Source organism: Acomys minous, assembly GCF_964271855.1.
Source record: "Acomys minous genome assembly, chromosome: 8".
Lineage (NCBI taxonomy): Eukaryota > Metazoa > Chordata > Mammalia > Rodentia > Muridae > Acomys > Acomys minous.
The window spans coordinates 14,873,447-14,892,904 of NC_140489.1; the positions used below are offsets into that span (position 1 = coordinate 14,873,447).

General features: G+C 47.6%; 1 protein-coding gene across 7 annotated transcripts in view; it reads left to right on the forward strand.

Annotated features, from left to right (window-relative positions):
• SYNE3 (spectrin repeat containing nuclear envelope family member 3) overlaps window positions 1–19,458 on the forward strand; it is a 94,996-nt gene that overhangs the window by 19,952 nt on the left and 55,586 nt on the right. For 6 of the 7 annotated variants that reach the window (XM_084792460.1, XM_084792461.1, XM_084792464.1 and 3 more), the window contains exon 2: window positions 13,295–13,452. In XM_084792460.1, coding sequence (XP_084648586.1) covers window positions 13,295–13,452 — 158 coding nt within the window. Of the gene's footprint in view, window positions 1–8,947; window positions 9,023–13,294; window positions 13,453–19,458 lie in introns of those variants that run through there. The other variant, XM_084792463.1, reaches the window with a different exon arrangement.

Genomic DNA, 19,458 nt, shown 5'->3' on the forward strand with positions numbered 1-19,458 from the left:
TGGTCCTGTGCCCTGAAGGCTGCAGGTTCCCAGGGAGGAAAGCAGTTTAAGGTTCTACTCACAGAGTCCTTCAACAAACCTTGAACCAAAGCTAGAGAGTAGACCTCTCTCCTCTCACCTGCTTCCCAGAAGCAGCTGTTATTTTACTTGACAGTCAGTTGGTCAACTTAACAACCTACTGACCAACTGGATGCTGAGCAAGTGGCTGTGGGAAACTTCTGGAACCAAACTGCTCCAGCCTCCAGCCTGGTTCCTCAGGCACATGAGCAGGTTATTTAACATCTCTCTACCTCATTTCCTTATTCATAATATAGAGCTAATTATAGCATCCTGCTCGGGAGGATTTGCCCCTAGAGCAGTGTGAAGTGCTGTAGACAATGGCTGGAGTTGTAGTGTGGAACAGTGACGTATTTAACGCAGCTGTTTTAAGGCCACTCTGCAGCTGGTTTTCCAGCCCAGGGCTAAGACTCCGTGGAACACAGTTGTAACATGGTAACGAGACACAGTTTGCCTTTAGAAGGTCAGAACAGAAGTTGCTAATGATAGTGTTTCATTCTTGGGGCGGCAAGCATTTCCGGTATTTCCAGTGAGTCTGTTAGAAATATGTCCTGAGGGAATCAAAGTGCCCCTTCCCATTTAAAGCTCACCCATCCGGAAGGGCCTGGAAGACAGGTTGTGAGCACTGGTCGTGTTTTAGCAGTAAAGAGTTCAGTGGCGGAGGAGCCTGCCCTAGGACCTATATCCCACACCTGTGGCCTTCAGAAAGCTCTTACTTGGGGGTGAACAGGGCATTATCTGAAGTCCATTCCTGCCTCTGGGTCTGGCCTTTCTCAGGCTTCTTGAGCTGGTTGAAAGTGTGTATCAAGTAAGGAAATAAGGAGGGAGCACATTTGAGGACCTACTAAACTCCGGCAGGGGGAAGATTCCTGTGAGCATTGCCAGATTCATCAACTCTCCATTCACACATGTTGGGAGTGCTTGCTGTTCCAGGGGTTGGAATCAGAGCAGGCCGGGGCAAGGCCTTGTGTGTGTTTATTTTTATCTGTCTGTCTGTCTGTCTGTCTGTATCTATCTATCTATCTATCTCTCTCTCTCTCTCTCTCTCTCTCTCTCTCTATCTCTCTATCCATCTATCAATTTTTCGAGATAGGGGTTTTTCTGTGTAGCATTGGCTGTTCTGGACCCACTTTGTAGACCAGGCTGGCCTTGAACTCACAAAGTTCAACTCGCCTCTGCCTCCCCAAGTACTGGGATTACAGACATGCACCACTGTGCCTGGCTTGTGGGTTTATGTTCTCAAGGCACATGGGCATACAAACTTGGAGCTCAGTGGCCTGTTTAGCACGTTTTTGATCTTCAGTGTTGATGATGTTTGTGGCAGCTTCAAAAACTACATGGCAGTCCAGGTCCTGTGGAGAGAGCTGCTGTGGACCAGCAGGAGGATGGGCCAGAGCGTGTAGAGGTACCTTTTGGCACTCAGCTTGCCTCATCCATCTTGAATGACTCTATTTGTTTTCTTGGTTTTATACTCTCTTGCCTATTGATTCAGACTATCTGGTTTTGTCCTCAGAGAGCCACTTATTCAAGGAGTTGACAGATAACACCCCCCCTGGACCTGGATCAGGTTCTTGTTGGCTACATGCCTCCCCATCACTCAGCTTCTCATCCCCATGGCCTCCAGTCAGTGCTTGGCACTAGTACACTAGGGAGCGTGGAGGGTGGAGAGCCTTGGGCAGTGGCGGAGTCTCCAAGCTCAGAAGCCCAGCAGGGAATACTGGAACATAAGTGTAAGAATCAGCAAGATGGGGCTAGCACATATAGTACCAGCTACTCATGAGGATGAGCCAGAAGGTTCCATTGAGCCAGGAGTCTGAAACCTGGACAGCATAGCAAGACTGTCTTGTCAAACAAGAGGGAGTGATTCAGGGGGCAGGGGGAGACAGCGAGCTGTTATATCTGAGGTCTCAGTTGGAGGTATGTAGTGAGAGGACCATGGTCACTGTGGCTGACAGCTCTTTGAGGAGGCACAGGTTTCCTGGGAGAGGCCCAGGAAGTGGCTAGCTGGCCAGGCAGGTTTAGTGGGTTCTGGGCAAGTATCCTGTCTGAGGAGACAGAGGTACTGGAAACTGGGCCCGTGCTAGCTTGGCGTGTGCCTAATTTTCCAGGACCAGATAGTACCAGCGAGTGGTGAGCACAGGCATGCTGGGGTTGACAGGTACCTGTGGGGACAAGATGTGACTTCCTGGAGGATTCCACCTTGCTGAGTCAGGTCTTCACAGGGACGTTCCCCAGGCGAGGGGCTGGTGAAATGTCCTCCCAGTGAGGCAGGCCCCTCGATAGTCCTTCTGCCAGTACTTGGACATGTCAGAGCTGTGTTCCCTGTTGAGGTGTGGGTGGGGCAGCTCTGCCTCTAAGTGAAGCCTTTTGGCCTTGTCTGTTCCACTGACCACACTTCCCAAGTGGGACTGTGTTGGTGCCTTTTCCTCAGAGTAGGTACTGAGCTCCGTGGGTATATGAGAGACAGCTTGCTGGGGGAAGAGGCGACAAAAGCTGGAGTTTAAGATTGCTGGGAGCTCCAGGTCTGGGAGACATATTTGGCACAGGGAGGTGACATCAGGGAGCCCTGCCATCCTGGAGAACAGCCAGCTCCTCAGGTGACCTTCAGTGCCTCTGGGGAGGCAGAGAACAGTACGCAGGACTATTGATTACTCTACAGAATCTACCAGAAGCTTCCTGAAAGGGCAACCATTAGAATTGGGAGCCTGTCTGTGCCCTGTCTTTCTCTAAAAGAGGAAGGCAGCTCTGTGTTCTGGAAGAGAAATGGATGAGGCAGGGTAGGTCAGAGTGCAGGGAGCCAAGATTCTCCCTCCTCTCTCTCTCTCTCTCTCTCTCTCTCTCTCTCTCTCTCTCTCTCTCTCTCTCTCTCTCTCTCTCTCCCTCTTCCTTTCCCTCTCCCTCTCTCCCCACCCCCCACCCCACCCCCTGGCTCTGACTCCGCTCTGTCTCTTTCCCACTACTGTCTCTTATGTGTCTTGGTCATTTTGCCTGCATGCATACCTGTGCATGTAGTGCCCACAGAGGCCAGAAGAGGGCATCTGATCCCCAGAGCTGGAAGGTTGTGAGCCTCCACGTGGGTGCTGGGAATCTAACTCAGGTTGTCTGGAAGCACAGCAGTGCTCTCTTAGATGCTGAGTCCTTGATCTAGCTCCTATCTCACTGTTTTAGAAACTGACAGATAAGTTCTGACAATTTGGTTCAGCAGGACTTCCAGAGTTTCTGAAGGGTTTGAGGGTAGGTGCCACTGGACCTAGCTTGCTGGTCTTCAGAGGTTTGTGTAGGGGTGTGTGTGTGTGTGTGTGTGTGTGTGTGTGTGCGCGCGCGCGCGTGCACGTGCATGTACATAACCACCTTCAGTGTGAAATACAGATATTTAATATGTCTCCTATAGAGCTTAGCTGTGTTGATTGGCTGGCATCAGCTGGGGATGGGGCACTCCGCATCTCAGCCAGGCCTCAGTGGTCCCAACACTCACCTCAGCATGATCTACCTAATGCAGATTTCATCCCCATGCCTGCAGACCCACTCTGCCCACTCTGTCAGCAGCTGACCTTGTGGCAGGGAACCCCCTAAGGGCCTCTGTGATTGGCATCCTCCTGAAGCCTGTGCTAATTTCACCCAAACCCAGAGAGCTGTATGAAAGCTTTTGGAGCCCTGTGCTGCATCAGGGGTGCCCACAGTGGCCTCCTGCCTTTGAGTTGCCAATGCCAGAGTTCCCCAGGAGGAATCTTGGTATCCCCCAGCCCAAGCCTATAGATAGATAGCTTGGGGCAGCTCCTTGGAGATGCTATTGTATAGGCAGCCTATCCAGGGACAGAGGTGGTCCTGACAGCAGCCAGTTTCCTCAGCTATGGACCATTCATCTGCACACACCCACACAGTCTTGTTATGTAGCTCAGGCTGACCTGAAAGCTACTGTGTAGGCCAGGATAGCCTCAAATTTATAGCAATCCTCCTGGCTTAATGTCTTATGTGCTTGGATTGTAGGAGTGTGCTAGTTGATGAATGCAAGAGTTTTATCGTTCTTTTGGTTGTGGTGGTGGAGAGGCACTGAGTCAGGGCCTCATATAGCCCAAACTGGCCTCAAGCTTGCTTCATAACTGAGGGTGACCTTGAACTCCTGATCTTCCTGCCTCTACCTCCCAAGTGTTGGGATTACAGGTAAACGCTACTGTGCCCAGCTCAAGTGCAATTTAAAATAACAACAGCAGCAGCAGCAGCAACAACAAAAGTAACTGAGGCCAGAGAGTGACATATTCCTTTAATTCCAGCTCTCAAAAGGCAGAGGCCAGAGGATAGCTATGAGTTCAAGGCCAGCCTAGTATACACAGTGAGTTCTAGCCCAATGAAGATTAGTGAGACCCTATCTCAAAAAACATACAATGCCTGGGTGTGGTGGTACACTTCTTTAATCCCAGCACCCAGGAGGCAGAGGCAGGAAGATCTCTGTGAGTTCAAGGCCAACCTAGTCTACAAAGCAAGTCTAGGTCAGCCAGGACTACAAGAGAAACTCTGTCTGGAAAAACCGAAACCAACAACCAGAGAAACGATCGATGTGGTTTGCTCCATCTATGGATGCAGAAGCCATGGGCATCAAAGAGGGCTGACTACAGAGCTAGCAGACTGAGAGGCAGTGGTACCCCACCTCCCCAGAGCTTGTATGCATTTCACTCAGTCCCTGAGCCTGTTTGCTACTGTTTTGTTACCTCCAAGATGTGATAAAAAATTGGGATGATTCCAGACTCTAGAATCTGCTGCCCTGGAAAAGTGCAAGGCTAACCGAGCAGCATGCAGGTGCCTGGTTCATCAGCCAGTTCCTGCTGGCCATGTTCTTGGGAGTCCCCCGGCCCTCCTTTTTACACTCCATTCTTAGAATCACCTTCTGTTAACACCATGAAAGAGAATCCCGAGGGCAATACCCTTGGCACTCTGGGCAGTCATCTCTCTGGCGCATCTTCTGCCATCCCCCTTAGCGCAGAGGTAGGGAACCTTCCCGCAGCACACTTGGAGGAGCTTTGGGATTAAAACCAGCTGTGGCTCAGATCACGACATTCCTTCCGTGTGTTTGAGGCCAGAGGGAAGGAGAATGGGAGGGTGGGAACCATGTGTGGCAGGGAAAGCCTGAGTCACTGCGGTGTCTGATGAGTCACAGCTCAGGGGGCATGTCCCTCAGGACTGAGGGTCAGTTTGTGGTGGGCCAGCTAGGGTGACCAGGCAGGAGCACCAGGATGTAAGTGCTCGGAAGGCCACCGCAGGGCCTACCTTTCTTTGGTCATGATCTCCTCACCACACCTTCTGGGGTCCTGAACAAAGTGCCAATAGGCCAGATGGGAGGGCACAGCATGAAACCGGCTGGTACGGCAAGTTTGAGGGGGCCTGGCTGCCCCCATAGAGCTTGTCTAAAACTTTAGGTTCTTGAGCTGAGACCCAGGTCTCTGAAGATGGCCCATAGAGGGCTGGTAGCCCCAGATTCCTGCATCACTTGGCTGCTCTGTATGCCCAACATAGGCAGGGGCAGGCAAACTCTGTAGCACTCAGAGCTAAGAACAAAGGGCTTAGGCTTGGGCTATCCTGGGTTCAAGTCCAGTCTGTGCTACTTGCAGGGCTAGTTCTTGGTGTCCAGGAGAACCTCAGTTTTCTTTCTCCACAGAAGGATTGTAGGTGCCTACATGGCTCTCTGTAGGATAAATAAGTGGATAGTTATAAACCCTTCCTAAAGACTAGCGGTTCTCAACCTTCCTAATGCCAGGAGCCTTTAATACAGTTCCTCATGTTGTGGTGACCTTCAACTATAAATTTATTTTTCTTGCTACTTCATAACTTTATGAATTGTAATTTAAATTCTGTGTTTTCTGGTGGCCCCAAAGGGGTCGAGACCCACAGGTGTGGGAACTGCTGCTATAGAGCCAGGGACGTGAAGGGCGCCCCGGAAGTGCTGGCTGCAGCTGTTATCACCCAGAAGCTGGAATTACCACTTCTAGGCAGGTTTGCACTTCTCTGACTTCGTTTTCCTCACTGTGGGGTGGGGCTGACAATGCTGGACGTGTGCTGTAACTTTGAGAGCCTGACTTTGCCCCTTGCTTTATTTGAGGGGGTATGGTTGTGTTTTAGAGGTGTCCTGAGCAGGCAAGTAATACTGCAGCTATGCCAGTGTGCAGTGGATTTCAGAAAGGGCCGTCAGGGTGGTGTGTGTGTGTGTGTGTGTGTGTGTGTGTGTGTGTGTGTGTGTGTGATACAGTCTGTCTGTCTTAGTTTACTTTTGATTGCCGTGATAAATATCATACCCAGAAAGTAACTTGGGGAGGAAAAGGCTATTTAACTCATTGTACATCATGAAGGGAAGAGCTCAGGGCAGGAACTAGAGGCAGGAGCTGAGGCAGAGGCCATGGAGGAGTGCTGCTCACTGGCTTGCTCCCCATGGCTTCCTCAGCCTGCTTTCTTATATCACTCAAGACCACATGCCCAGGGATGGCACCACTCATCCTGCGTCAGTCATTAGTCAAGAAAAGGTCCCACAGACTTGCCTACAGGTCAGTCTGTTGGAATAATTTTCCCAAATGATGTTCCCTCTCCCCAGATGACCCCAACTCATGTCAAGTTGACAAACAAAACAAAACAAAACAAAACAAACAAACAAACAAAAAACAGCACAGGAGGATGAGGCTAGGACTTGGCATCTTACCAGTGGGCTGGAGGTGGCAGCCACTGTGGCCCAAAGCAGACACCACAACCACAGGACTCCTCACCCAGCAGGACAGGCCACTTGGAGCAAACTCCAGCCTTCTTGTGGTCAGCCTAGGCAGAAGGATAGTTTCAGCTTGGGAAAGGAAAGAAGAGGGGGGCTCTTCTTTACCCTGGGAGACAGGGGGAGCCCAAGCTGGCAGGAGGCCAGGTTACATATTCTTGTCAATGCCAAGATCCCTGTCCTTCCTGCAAGACTGGTCCCTTGACACCAGCTGTAGCTCAGCCATTTGCTCTGGGAGCTAGAATCAGGGTAAAGGGAGCCTTCAAATGGACAGTGTGCTCGGCTCTGGCCCAGCCCCCATCTACTTGCCTCTCCCCCTCCCATCTGTGCCTACAGTTATTGTCTTAGTGTTTCTATTGCTGCAATGAAACTCCATGAACAAAAGCAAGTGGGAGAGGAAAGGGTTTGTTTTGGCATACACTTCTCCATTGTAGCCCATCACTGAAGGAAGCCAGGGCAGGAACTCAAACAGGGCAGGGTCGTGGAAGCAGGAACCGATGCAGAGGCCATGGTGGAGTGCTGCTTACTGGCTTGCTCAACCTGGCTTGCACAGCCTGCTTTTCTTACAGAACTCAGGACCACCAACCCAGGGACAGCACCACCCACAATGGGTTTTGTCCTCCCACATGGATCACTAATTAAGAAAATGCCTTACCTCTGAGTTCGAGGCCAGCCTGGTCTACAAAGCGAGTCCAGGACAACCAAGGCTACACAGAGAAACCCTGTCTCAAAAAACAAACAAACAAACAACAAAACACACACACACACAAAACAAAAAACAAAAAAGAAAAAAAGAAAATGCCATACAATTGGATCCTTTTAGATAAATCTAGCTGTGTCAAGTTAACATAAAACTACCCAGCACAGTAATGGTGGGCCATCCCTTAAAGGCTGCGCTGCCCTTCTGCCTAGGCTGACCACAAGAAAGCTGGAGTTTGCTCCAAGTGGCCTGTCCTGCTGGGTGAGAAGTCCTGTGGTTGTGGTGTCTGCTTTGGGCTACAGTGGCTGCCACCTTCAGCCCAGGTCTGGTGATGGCACCATCCCCTTTTCTCTGCACTATAGTGGCTGATCTCTAGGGCCCTTTTGTCTTGTGGTGGCTTTTTGGTTCCTTTGCTCCATTGCATCCATACGGAAGTCTTAAATAATCTCCCAGAAAACCGGGACTCCTAAATCACAAATATGGGTTGAAAGAGCAGTCAGAAAAAAAGATGTTTATTAATTTTAAGTAATGAATTTACTTAAGATATGTTTGGTATCTAAGAGATTCTTCAAGGGCATTTTTTCTTTTTTTAGTTTTTATTTTTTTATAATTTATTCACATTACATTGTTGCCCCCTCACTCATATCTTCCCTTTCCCACCCTAAGGACATTACAAAAAAAGGTTTTAAACTCATTATGTGTATTTGTGGTTATGTACATGTGAATACAGTGTATATGGAGGCCAAAACTGTAGGATTAAGACTTTAATTTAAAATTTTAAAAAAATTGACACACAATAACACATACATTTATGGGCACAGTGTACAAATTCTGTACAGATGCACAAGGTATGTTGTGCTGAGCATCCCTTTCCTGTGCTAAGCATCCCTCTCCTGTGCTGAGCATCCCTCTCCTGTGCTGAGCATCCCTCTCCTGTGCTGAGCATCCCTCTCCTGTGCTCAGCATCCTTCTCCTGTGCTCAGCATCCCTCTCCTGTGTTCTGGCCCTCTGTTCGCTTTCTTCATATTTGGAAACTTCTAGTTCCTTCTAGTTCTTCACAAAATGTGTAACAGGTTATAGGAGCATAGTGAAGGAAGGGGCTTGCCAGTGAGAGTGAGGGCGAGCAGGCAAGGAGAAAGAGCTCCCTTCTTCCATGTCCTGTACATAGGCAGCCAGCAGAGGGTGTGGCCCAGATTAAAGGTGGATCTTAAAAGTGGGTCTTCCTAACTTCAGAAGATTTTATAAGGCAAAACTCTCTCACAGGTGTACCCAGGCATTTGGGTTTATGTAAATTCCAAATGTAGTCAAATTGATAACCAAGGATACTGTCTAAGTGATTGCCTGTGAGTGTGTGTGTGTGTGTGTGAGTGTGTGTGTGTGTGTGTGTGTGTGTGTAATATGTTTGTGTCTAGTGCCCACAGAGACCAGAAGATGACATTGGATCCTGTGGAACTAGTTACATATAGTTCTGAACTGCCAACTTGGTGCTGGGAACCGAACCTGGGTCCTCTACAAGAGCAGTAAGTGCTCTGAACCCTTCAGCCATCTCTCCGGCCTTTTGTTTGCTTTTTCACTTGCTCACTTCTTACATTCACTTCCTTTCTCCATTGGCTAGACTTCAGTGTTAGGGGCACCCCTGAGTAGAACTCAGGGGCCCATGAGGTTAGATGAGAAACTGACTCCACCTTGACCTCGACCTGACCTGGAGCTGATGGTTGTCCGGCACTTACACAGGCAGCAGCAAAGCTCCTTTGCTATTTGCAGGGCTGGCGTTCTGTCACGTGTATTTTTAGTTTATGGTGCAGCTGTCACCTGTCTCCGAGTGTTGGTTATGTTCAGTATTATTTCAGACTTCCAGGAGTTATAAGCTCCATGGTTCAGATTGTGTGGTTTACTGTGTTAATAAGGCAGGTGTGTGTGTGTGTGTGTGTATGTGTCTGTCTGTCTGTCTGTGTTCAATATTTACTAAGTGGGTCCTGTCATGGCTGGTTTTCTTAAATCTTTGCACTTGTTAAGGGCCTTACCACTTGCAGTCACACATGCACTATAAGCAGCTGCCTGTCTTAGTGCTGTCTGTCGGGGCGTCTGCTTATTTACTGCTGGGGCTGCAGTGCCCGGGGGCCTGAATGCTTCCTTAATTAAATTCCTGGGTGTGGCAGTTTTGCCCAAGAGGTTCAGATGCCCTGAACTCTACCTGTAGCCTCTTCAGCCAGTATAGGTGCCACCCGAGGCTGGGCTGAGCCCTGCCTGCTGTGAGGTGCACGACTGGGTCACCAAACCAATGCACTTCCCTCTGCAAGCCCTGCCCTGGAAGGGTTCTGCTAGACCCACTGCTATGGTCTCAGGGAGGCACTCCTGTCCTCTGAGGCTCAGGGGATGATTTTCTGTCCCTGCATTCCTTTGCAAAAAAGAAAAACAGAGATCTCAGAAGCTAGACAAGACATGAGACAGGACAGCAGTTCAGAGCCACAAAGAACTAACGCACACGTGAAGGAGAGGCTGGCACATGTGGAGGCACATTTCAGAAGAAGCATTGAGAGGCAGGGAGTGGCTGTGGGTACATATTAAGTTTCTAGAAAAATGTCAAAACAACACATTGGGGGCTGAGTTTGGAATTAGCAGCGGCCACTCCTAGCACGCGGGCTGCTCTGCATCACCCACCCATGCCCATGTCCTTTGGCCCAACACTGCTGGCACGGCCATTGTCTGTGTTTCTTTGTCTGCCACAAATTCCTCCACCCAGTGCCATGGGGATTGAGCCAGCCAGATTCCCAGCCAAGGCTTTTGGAGAGGTTTAGTCATGTTAGGAATTAGGGCTTTCTTCTTCTTATTTTTTTTTTTTTCAGTTGGAAAAAGATGGTTGCTCTTTCCTGAAAATTTTCACAAAATTTTGTGAGATCAAAAATAAAAGAGGGCTAGAGAGATGGCTCAGCAGTCAGGAGTACTGCTTTTTTCAAGGGACCTGAGTTGAATTCCCAGCGCCCATATCAGGAGGCTTACAAGCACCTGTAACTCCAGCTCCATAGGATCTGACAGCCCTGGCCTCCACAGGCACCCACAGACATGCATGCATGCATACACATAATTAAAAATGAACAACTATTTTAAAAATAAATAAATGAAAATGAGAGGAAAGAGACCCTCAAGGGTGATCTTACCAGGCGTGGACAGTTGTCCTTAGCCAAGTGGCTTCTGAGGCCACAGTGGCTCTCCCCATGGGAGAAGCCTCAGGTCATATGTATGGACAACCTGGCCTTGGAGGGGCTGGGCCACTTCTACACACTCTTAACTCTTAGTTACATGGCCCAGGAATGGGGAGTCCCCAACCTTTTTATACAAGTAGAGTTTTTTTGTTTTTTTTTTTGTTTTGTTTTGTTTTTGTCCTTTTTAGAGGTGATTTGTTTAAAGGTTTGTTTACTTCTGTTTTCTGTGTCTGTGCGCTGTGTATATGCATGCAGTGCCTGTGGAGGCCAGAGGGGGCGTCAAATGCCCTTGGAGCTAGAGTAACAGGTGGTTGTGAGCCACAGTGTAAATGCTGCGAACGGAACCCAGGGCCTCCGCACGAGCAGCTGGTGGTCTCAATGGCTGAGCTGTCCATCCAACCTCCTGTGGTGGTGTTCTCTCTCTCTCTCTCTCTCTCTCTCTCTCTCTCTCTCTCTCTCTCTCTCTCCTTCCTTCCCCCTCCCTCCTTCCCTCACTCCCTCCCTCTCTCTCTCTCTCTTCCCCTTGTTTTTGTTTTTGTTTTGTTTTGGGTTTTTTTGTTTTGGTTTTGTTTCAAGACAGGGTTTCTCTGTGTAACAGCCTTGGCTGTCCTAGACTCACTTTGTAGACCAGGCTGGCCTTGAACTCACAGTGATTCACCTGCCTCTGCCTCCTGAGTGCTAGGAATAAAGGCTATGCCACTACTGCCTGGCCTTAATATTTTAGATAGGGTTTTTCATTTTTCTATTCTTTCTTTCCTTTTTTTTTTTTTTTTTAAGGCAGGGTTTCTCTGTGTAGATATTGGCTGCCCTGGACTCTGCCTCCCGAGTGCTGGGATTAAAGGCGTGTACCACCACCGCCCGGCTTGAGATATGGTTGAGATATGGACTTGCTCTGTAGACCAGGCTGACCTTGAACTCTGAGATCCACCTGCCTCTGCCTCCTGAGCGCTGAGATCAGGTGTAGAGTTGTAGCTACTAAATGCATAGTTTTGCCCCACTTCTTGGTATTACATCCTTGGTGGTCACAAGTCCCTGCTACGCTTGCATTCTGTGGGCTGCTGTGGAGTTTCCAGTGCAAGTAGGCCATATAACATAACGCACGCCCTGTGGTTGGGCATAGGGGTTGCTTCTGGCTTTCTTTCTGTTATTTTTTATTATTTTTTTTTTAGTTAGCATGCAGAATAATAGATTTCATGGCCCATGGTCTCTGACTTTTGATTCAGATATATCATTGTACTTTGGTCACATTCACTACTCTGTCCCCTGCCCTGTCACAGTGTCCCCTGCCCACTCGCTCTATCCCCCATCCTCATTCCAAATGGTCTCCCTTCTGCGTTGATTACATGTGTGATATAATTAAACACAGAGTCTACATATGAGAGAGAGCATGTGATAGTTTAGGAGTTTTCTCTCCTTCCTGCCCACCATACTCTCTTGTTTCCCCCTCTTTAGACCCCTACTTCCTGCCCTATAGGAGCCTCCTACTCTCATGTCCTACCCATTTGGTCATTTTAAATGGCACCGCTGGGAGGCAACTCCGTGCTAGTTCCTTTAGCAGAGGCGCAAGCCGGTCTCTTACCCCAGCACTGCCATAAAACAAAAATAATGAGACCATGGCCTGGGGGAGGCGCTTGATGTTACAATGTACATCCATTCTGGGCTGCTCCTGCCAGCCACCTTGGCCTCACTGTGCAAGGCATCATGGGAGACTGGCAGATAAGTCAGACCCAATCCTTTTACATGGAATGTGGATGTAAATAGCCTTAATCCAAAGCAGGCTCTAGTTGCTGTCAGCTGAGCACCCAGAGCCGGAACACACACACACACACACACACACACACACACACACACACACACACACACGGGTTTTGTCCCCGGCTTAGTGGGATTTCAAGAACACTGGATGAGAAATCTGAGACTTTGTGTTCACAGTGCAGGGTGAGGCTAGGAGCAGTAGCCAAGCCAAGGGGACTGGTGGGGGTGGGTGGCTTAGCCCAGCTGGCAGGTGTCCCTAGGGAACAGGTGGGCTTTATCAGAGGGCCTGGGCCAGATGATTGCCTGCGTTGGTGAGGAGCCCTGCCCCCCCAGGGGGGGGCCATGGAGGGACACACACAAGAACTGCTGGAGACCCAAGTTGGTGTGAAGTGGGGACGATATACTTTCGTTTCCTTTCCTTGCCACATTCATTTCTTGAGTGCTCTGGGGTTTTGTGGGTCCGGCTGATGCCAGAGGCAGTGTTCCTTCCACTGAGGGCTTGGGTCCATTCAAATCAAGTTCATTTGGGGTTGTGACTTCCCTGTCTGTGAGCTTTGAGAGTCTCTTGTGGAGGGCCCGAGAACGTGGATAGGAGCCACCCTTCTCCCAAGCTAGAGAACTAGACAGAGAAGCTACATGCCAAGGCCCTCTCTACTGGCCCAATGCTACCACAGTAGAGGTGAGAGGTCTGTGTTGCCCATGTCCAGCTCTGGACACAGGATTGACAGCTGTGCCAAGTGGGGAGCACTGTGTGGGGTGGGGTAGGGGTTGGTATTCTGTGCCTGCTGCCTTGGTGTCTCTCTGTAGCCCCTAACCTCATGTGGTCCTTACCAGTCTATACAGGTGCCATGACGCAGCAGCCCCAGGAGGACTTTGACAGGAGCGTGGAGGATGCCCAGGCGTGGATGAAGGTGGTACAGGAGCAGCTTCAGGTCAATGATAACACGCAGGGGCCCCGAGCAGCACTGGAGGCACGGCTGCGGGAGACAGAGGTAGGTAGTGGCCCTGCTTTGGCAGCTCTGTGGAGTTGGCCATCACCCTCCTGCTCTGGCTGAGGGATTGGCGCACTGTTTACACTCGGAGCTGTGTTTGGATGTCCGGGCCATTTTCCTTAAATATGCATTCTGATCAGAGGGTCTGGGGCTGAGGCTCCAATCTTCCAGAAAGTTCCACAAGATGACCCTGCGGCTTGTCCATACTTTGGCCACAAGGGACAGAGGTTGTATTCTGTCGCTCTGATCTGAGGGGGTGCATCTTTATATCTGGATGGGTCTCTTAACTCTACTGGCTCAGGCTTGGCTCTGCCCAGTACTTACTGTTTGAATCCAAGACTTCTGATGAGTCTGGAATGATCTGCTTCTACCCTCTGTGGGAGGGGCTGAAAAGCATTGGCTCCAGGCCAAAGTGATGCCTGCAGCTCTTGCAGAGGATTAGAATCTGGACCCCAGCACTCATGTCAGCCAGCTCACAATCATCTCTAACTGTAGCTATAGGGGATCTATTGTCTTCCGGTTTCCTCTGGCACCATGCCTTTAATTCCAGCACTTGGGAGGCAGAGGCAGGCAGATATCTGGGAGTTCAAGGCCAGCATGGTCTACATAGTGAGTTCCAAGACAGTTAAATTGTGTCTTGAAAAAACAAACAAACAAAATTAAAATAAATAAAAAATTAAAAAAGAAAGAAAGAAAGGAAGGAAGGAAGGAAGGAAGGAAGGAAGACCAAACAAATAAAAATATATTTACAAGGTTGGGGGAGTCTGGAGAAATGGCTCAGCATAAGGGTACTTGCTGTTCTTTGAGAAGACCTGAGTTCAGTTCCCAGCACCCACGTTGGGCAGCTCACAACTGCCTGTAACTCCAGCTCCAGGAGATCTGACACTCTTTTGGCCTCAGTGGACACATATGTGGCATATGTACAGGGGCACACACATGTTGATTTGGTCAGAGCCCTCACAGACACCTCCAGAGAGGTGCTGCCAATCTCCCAAGTGGCTGCCACTCCAGGTGAGTTGACAGTTGAGATTGGCCGTCAAGAGTCCCCTCTGGAACCCCCCATGGTTCCAGCTGTCGACCAAAGCAAAATGGAGCTGCCACTAGCATTAGTCCTTCATATCTATGATACCCCCCACCCGCGCGCCGCTGTCACCTCTCACAAGCCTACATGCTCCTCCTCGATTTCCTGTCACTACACTAAGTCTGTCTACACTACACTACACTACACTACACTACACTACACTACACTACACTGTCTCCCCTTCCGGTTGCTGTGAGTGAGTATGTGAAATGAAACGTAGCCAGTCTCCTCTGATCCCAGCTGGCTTCCTGGCGTCCTCCTGACCTGCAACATCACTGTCCTCCAGTGCCCTTCCTTGGCTGCCTGCTGTGGGAAAGCTTGCACCTGCTGGCGGGGGGCTGTGAGTGAGGAGTGAAAGGGAATGAAGAGGAGCTAACTAGGCGGCTCCTAGTTAGCTAGGAGTTGGCTGGGCTGTGTGTACGCGCCCACGTGCATGCATGCATGCACATGTGTGTGTGTCTGTATGTGTACATGTCTGTGTGTGCACGTGTGTCTGTGTATCTGCGTGAGTCTATGTGTATTTGTATGTGTGCTTATGTGAGTGTGTGTCCGTGTATGTATGCAGCCCTGGAATGGAAAGAGGACTGCCTGCTTCCTGTGGGTTCAGATACTGGGACACAGGCATACTTGTATTCACAAGGCTCCCAGATCCTCTCCTAAGCCCCACTGTCTTCATTGTCTTTACTCACCGGTTCCCAGCCTTCTAGGTGAGTGAGAAGAAAAAGAAGAAGAAGAAGAAGAAGAAGAAGAAGAAGAAGAAGAAGAAGAAGAAGAAGAAGAAGAAGAAGAAGAAGAAATAAAAAGGATATGACCACGCCTAGTATGGTGGCAGAGAAAGTTTATTATAGATGGGTGGGATAGCATAGCCAGGGGCAGAAACAGCTGGGAGAGTCCAGAGTGCGCATGATCATCAGGCATGTGGGGAGCGGGGAGGGGAAGGGAGAGGGTGACTAAATACAGCAGCCAGGGCAAAGGTACAAAGGAGCAAGAAAGGGCAGAGAGGCAGCTAACCAAACAGTTCTGCTGGGTTCTGCTTTGATATGTTGAATAGACACCTCAGCTGCTTGTCTTAGGTTTCCTTCTTTCTTTCTTTTTATTCAGTGTTGTGCCTGTGTGCCAGAAGCAGGCGCCAGATCTCATTATAGATGGTTGTGAGCCACCATATGATTTCTGGGAATTGAACTCAGGACCTTTGGAAGAACAACCAGTGCTCTTAACCTTTGAGCCATCTCTCCAGCCCTGTCTTGGGTTTCAAACTTAACACCGGTCCCCCTTTTCTATATAATATAAGCTGGATGGGTGGTTCAGGCCTGCCTGAGGCTGCGTCAACCTCATCATACCGTCCATTACCCGTCATCGAGAGGCCAACAGCTTGATGTTTTTGAAAATTGGTTGACATCTCTGTCTTAGGTTGGATACGGTCCCAATTGTGCATAATCCCGTCATTAGCTCTGAATCCCCTGGTGCCCTCTATAGCCCGTCATTGGGTCCAAGGGTAGCGTTTTGACCCCTGGCCCTATCTTAGGCAGAGTCACTCTGGGCATTGCCTGCTATTCATCTGAATAGCCTTGGTCTGCCAGCTCCGGCCTGTGATAACGGACCTGTATGGGCTTGGCCTGGATGGCGTCCACTTGCTGTTTGACAAAGGCCATGAGTTTGTTTAAGAGAAAGAGTCCTAGTGATAGTAGTATTAGTAAGCCAAGGAAGAGGCCTAAAATGTGGAGAAGATATGGGAGGAGCCCGAGGAGCCCACTCCAAAGGGGATTATCGAAGAGCTCTTTTCGCTGCTCTTCCAGGTCTTCTTGTAGCCTTTTAATCTTATCTCGAGCGATCCCAGACTTGTTAGCGTAGAAAGAGCACTTTTCCTGTAGAGTCAAACAGATACCTCCCTGTTCTGTTGTTAGCAAATCCAAGCTCCTGGGCTTTGAAGAACGGCCTCAGCCAGGGAGTCTACCTGATCCTGTAGATCCTGCATAGTGCTGGGCAAGGTTTGAACAGCGTCTGTGAGTTGTTTTGAGAATTCTGCATATTTGTGAGTGGAAACACCCAGGCCTGCTGAACTTGTAGAAAGGGCTGAAGTAACTCCTAGTCCTACTAAAAGGGGAATAAACTGTGCAGCCCTTTTGAGTCATCCAGCAATGTAATCAAAACTAGGGATTGGCACCGGATCATCACCGGAAATAATGCTGACATCAGGGAGAAGCGTAGCCAGGGCGCAGCTCCCCGACCAATTCTGAGGCAGGTAGGTGTAAGCAAGGTTGGAGCCACAAACAGACACTGTGGCGTTACCAGTACACAGTGCAGAAGAAACATTAATATAACTTTTACAGTTGGCAAAGGCTACAGTACCCACATCTACATCATAACTATTATTTTGAAATATATTTTTTGAAGTAGGTAACATTATAAAACTCAAGTGGTTGAACCAACAAGGGAAGTATGACTAGAGAACCGGAATTTTTCTAGGAAATATTTTCTCCCTAGGAACTGCAAGGGGAACCGGTGAGCCCTGTTGTAGGCATAGTCAACAGTCCTGTGTCAAGGAAGGGGAAACGGAAGCACATTAGTGTTCAAGAACATCATGGCCTTGGTCTGCCAAGTCAAGTCTATGATAATGTACCTGTATCGCTCGAGCATCTCGAGCATCTAGCTGTTGTTTTACAAAGGCATTAAGGTGTCTAAAAGCCCAGGGGCCAAAAGAGATTAAGTAGGAGAAATCCTACCAGGGGGCCTAGAATGGAGGACAACATGGTAGTAAGCCAAGGGAAGGTGGAGAACCAATTATGGAACCAACTCTGGTCCTGTTCACATTGTCTTTTTCTCTTTTTTGAGCTTTCTCTGATCTTGGCCATGCTATCTTTGACCACCCCAGAGTGGTCCATATAAAAGCAACACTCTTCTTTGAGGGCAGCACAAAGTCTGCCTTGTTGGAGGAATAGCAGGTCTGGATCTTAGCAGCTTGTAATTTACAGGTGATCTCTGGATGGAGTCTGTTAATCAGGTAAAAATCTGTTGATACAAATACAGACTGGAGACAGAAGTTAAAATTGTATCCATAAAGCAGTTAGAGTAGGCTTATGTCTTTGAAACCCAGTAAAAGCATAAACATTTTTTTTTCAGAAGATTTGATATACAGACTTGACAGACTCGTTTTTAATAAGCAGCCAGTACTTTACCAGTTTATTATAACCATTGATCTTATTTTTAATCTGTAACTTGCACTTACCAACATTTAAATACTTTTTTAGGCCCTGAAATATTAAACATTTTTCAGACCTTTAAACATAGGAAGCCACTGTTAGGATGTGGGAATCTCTGCCTTAATTAGTTTAAATATAATTAATGTCATATTTAGCAGATCTCTGATAAGCTTGAGGACCAGCATATGTGTGCTCACTCCTCACCTGTCTTTGGTTGTCTGCCCTAACCTATATTTTATAAACATAAAAGAATGTTATAATCTGTAGTCTGTAGATAAGTGCTAGAGGACCACGCCTGTTTAATTTTAGTGTATCTGAATTGCTTGTTTCTAGCTATATATTGGCTGATTATTTTTAGAAAACACCTGTGATTAACAAAATCATAAGCTTTAATTATTTTAAACAGTTTGTGATAGTAGCTCTTAACTTTACATACCAGTTGTAGTTAAAGTACTAGTATAGTTTAAGAATGTTTATTATTATGTTTATAATTACTATTATTGTTGTATTTTTTAACCCATTCTTTTTTATTGGAATGGCTTTGCCCTTAATGTAGGGAAACAGTAACAGCTGAGCAATTTTATCCCCTGCATTAATTTGCATCTCCTGTTTTACACACCATGATTTTAATGTACAATAAGACCTTGAAGTTACATAAATGATAACCATTAAATTAGAGCTACTTTACTTTAGCATCAAGATCTATAGGGGTTGGAAACTTTTCTGGTTTCCATACAGCATATCATTATAGAATACAACAAGTTTTAAAGAAAATTTATCAGTGTTACTAATATATTTAATTTATAATTTATAGAAAAATTTAACGTTATTAATACTTTATATTGACTGTAACATAATTAATACAAATGAATCCTGTTACATTTGTTTAAGAATCAAGTCATAGAGTAGAACCATAACTTTTAGAACTTAAAATCAGATTTTTACAGTGCTTTGAACTAGGATTGAATCACATAATATCTGTGTTATAAACACACATGCATTCATATATTTTAAATAAGAGTTTGACCTTAAAATTTAAACATTATATTTAATAAGCAAATTATTACTCTTTAGATAAAAAAGTTCACAGATATATGCTGGAGATGCAGTTTTAATAACTTTAAAGTCAATAAGAAACAAACATGTAGTAAAACTGACAAAATGTTTCTTTAATTTTATAGCATAATTTAAAAGGGTCTTACACTTAAATGTTAAACGCTTAAAGGCAGAACCTATGAAAGATAATAGAGAAACTAGGAGTATCCGACTTTGCATCCTGCCCAGGATGTTTCTCCACACAAGCCCCTGTTGAAAAAGCACAGCCTCTATAGTGAAAGTTTTTTAGAGCCCATTACCAAGGAGTCCAAGGAGTGACTAGGACTGAAAAGACCTTACCAGTGGCTTTATCTGATCACTGTTTACCACCCAGTTCCTGGGAAGACCCATCATATTAGCTCTTAATTTTTAGCCACCTAATTTTTTTTTGTTGTTGTGGGTGACCTTGCACTTACCATGTTTAAGGGATTTGGGCTGGCTGGAGTTTAGAGCACATCATTAGGAGTTCAGGCAGCCCTGGGCTTCCTGCCAGTTTCTAAGAGATAGCTGGATAATGTATAGTCAGGTCCATCCTAATTGATAAGTTGTATTGCTCTTGTAAATTTCAGACCCTATTAACCTTAGACCCTGCCAACCTTTGTCATTCTGAACTCACCATGAACTTATGTA